Below are 2526 nucleotides of genomic sequence, written 5' to 3'. Positions count from 1 at the left end.
CGGAGCTGACATAGAGCCGTGGCTCTGATACCATATTGAAGTCTATGGGGTTCCACTCTAAAACCAATTGGTGATAGAGGGAGTAACCCAAGATCTTATTAATACAACCGGAAGGTCTTATTCTTTCGATGTGGGATAGGGCTCCTCCAATAGGTATGGTGGGCTGTGGGTTGGGTGGCGTGGAAAAAAGCCAATTTCAAAGGGCTAGTGCTCTTGGCCAATGAGGTGCCGCCATGTCATGTGTGTAGCCCTGCCCAACGCCCGGGCTGAAACCCCCGCCCAAACTCAAGCCCACCCGGGATGGTGACGTGGGCGTTTGTACCCAACCCACGCCCCATACCCTATAGTCTTAGCTCAAAGCGGATTGTTGGGTCCCACGTGTTTTTGTGGTTGAAAAACATTGTGTGAAATGAGTGGTGTGAAATGGAATGGTGTGGTTTTAGTAAAATTGTGAGATACATAAAGTGTAAGTAAAGTTAAATTTTTTTTGTTGTTGAAATGTTAACGTTTTTTAACGGTTGGAAATTTAACGGTCCATCAAACTAGCCGTTAACGCTCGTTATCCGGAGAACGAAGGCTCTATGAAAAGTTACGTGATAAGGATTTTACTTTAGGAAATTGTTATAGATTATACGTACTATTTTCCAGATAATAATTACAAAAAAAATGTCATAAAGGGCAGATTTAAGATTGATTGTGTAAAGTCAAATAAACTTTAGTTCCTTTCCATCATTTTTTGTACCTTTTTTAAAATAATTTATTGCATTTGCATTAAACATGCCAAACAAAAAGCGTACAAGAGACTACGCAAGGATGTCAAGTTTGACCTAATGAAGCATTGTCAGGTAGATTGCAATGAAAACGCAGTAAACAGTAGAGATATGAGTTGTCAACCAAAACATAAAATAAACATGGAAAGTTTCGCCCCTTTCTGGCTAAGCTAGGGTTAGAACACTGTTAATTAGTTAGGGTTTTGAATTTCCCCCAAATTGAAAAACTCAATACAGAGATCCACCACAAGAGATTGCCATCAACAGTATAGCAGCTTGTTCTTCTTCTCGTAGCTTGTTCCACCATGGCTTCCCTCTTTCATACGATGATCTCTTCCTCTGCTGCTGCTGCTGTTGTTTTTGATCGATCACCATCACTCTCACCTTCAACAAATCGCCGTTTCGTTTCGCATTCTTTGATGTTTTTCTTCTGCTTTTATCATATCCACTCATTTGTGATCTTCTCTTCTTGTTGTATTTGATTCCACACGCATTGCAAAGCGACTTTCAACAAAAACCAAATCAAAATTAATAATAATAATCACAAAAACATCGAAAATTAATAATCGTAAAAATAAAATAAAAAAACTTCAAATTCATTAGAAGAAATCAACGATTCAGCGGTAGAACTTCGAAATCGATACAATACATTTCGAGTTCATCTGAAATCAATAATCGCGAAAACTTAAAAATCATGTTGAAGAAAGAAACCAGCAATGAAGAGCCTCAAACATTTCAACAGCATAAAAAAATGAAGAAAAACATACTACCTTGGGACCAGCAGGACCGCCTCTCCAAAGAGGAGTTGTAGTGGTTTGACAATCGGTACAGCATTTTGTCTGATTTGAGGATGCTAACGGACTCTCGGCTTTTTCTTCGACTGATCTCTGCAAAAATATATAGTTGGATTTGAACTTGTTTAAATTTATATATATATAGAGAGAGAGAGAGAGTGAGAGAGATTGAGTTGGAGAAAACGATGAGAGTTGAACAAAGTGTGTGACTGTGTACCTTATCTTTCAGATCCATGATGATAATGAGGATTGCAACAGAACAAACACATAAAAAAGTGTGTGAATATGGATATGATCACTCACTGTGTGAGTGAGTGAGTGAGTGAGTGAGTGAGTAGAGGATGAGGGGTGGGTTCAGATATTGATGGCTGTTGGTTTGTATTATATGTGGCAGCCTTTGAGTTGTTACTTTGACCACCGAAGGGAGGATAATAATAATAAAAAAAAATTGAAAATTTTTGGAGAAGCGGGAGGAATTGCGTGGTGGCGCTGGTCGGCCGGACACAAAACCCTAGCCGAATTTATTGGTTATTTACTAAGGTACCCCTCCACGTTCTGGTTTAATTTTATTGTTATCTAATTTCTTTTAGATGTATGTTACTAGTTGATGTCCGCCCGTGTTGCGGGACGATGGCCGAATAATAAGCGAGTGTTAGGCAGCTTATTAACCATGAAAAACAACTAAATCGAGTCAACCAATTAAAAAAAACACTTTTATAGTTTTTGAAAAAAAAAAAAACTAAAACAATGGCAATATTGTAATTTTTAACTGAGGGAAAGTTGTATTTTTTTAACTGGGGTAAAATCGTACTTTGCCAAAAGTTAAAGTAATGGCAGTACTGAAAATTTGAACCAGGGGCAAAGTTGTAAATTTTCACAGGGGCAAATTTGTAATTTTGAACTTGGGGGTAACAGCGTAATATAAATTTGAACTAAGGGCACAATCGTAATTTTAAGCTGGA

The 2526-nt window shown here is 37.9% G+C and overlaps 1 protein-coding gene across 1 annotated transcript; it reads right to left on the bottom strand.

The window, feature by feature from the left end:
* Positions 1–814: 814 nt before the first annotated feature.
* LOC118489734 (GATA transcription factor 15-like) lies at positions 815–1945 on the bottom strand. The gene is made up of 3 exons (XM_035987270.1): positions 1782–1945; positions 1541–1657; positions 815–1274 (listed from the first exon to the last, which is right to left on the bottom strand). Exons 1-3 carry the CDS (start codon positions 1797–1799, stop codon positions 999–1001), a joined length of 411 nt encoding a protein of 136 aa, XP_035843163.1. The 5' UTR covers positions 1800–1945; the 3' UTR covers positions 815–998.
* Between the last annotated feature and the right edge of the window lie 581 nt (positions 1946–2526).

Source organism: Helianthus annuus, unplaced genomic scaffold (genome assembly GCF_002127325.2).
Source record: "Helianthus annuus cultivar XRQ/B unplaced genomic scaffold, HanXRQr2.0-SUNRISE HanXRQChr00c169, whole genome shotgun sequence".
In the NCBI taxonomy this organism is placed as follows: Eukaryota; Viridiplantae; Streptophyta; class Magnoliopsida; order Asterales; family Asteraceae; genus Helianthus; species Helianthus annuus.
Note: the sequence above shows the minus strand (reverse complement) of the source record. Positions and strands in the feature narration are given on the sequence as shown.

What these genes read in the sequence shown, in the direction of transcription:
- LOC118489734 (XM_035987270.1), bottom strand. An exon ending in GCGGTCCTGCTGGTCCCAAG is followed by an intron (nt 1,275 to 1,540) that starts GTAGTATGTTTT and finishes TTTTGTTGAAAG; the next exon opens with TCGCTTTGCAATGCGTGTGG.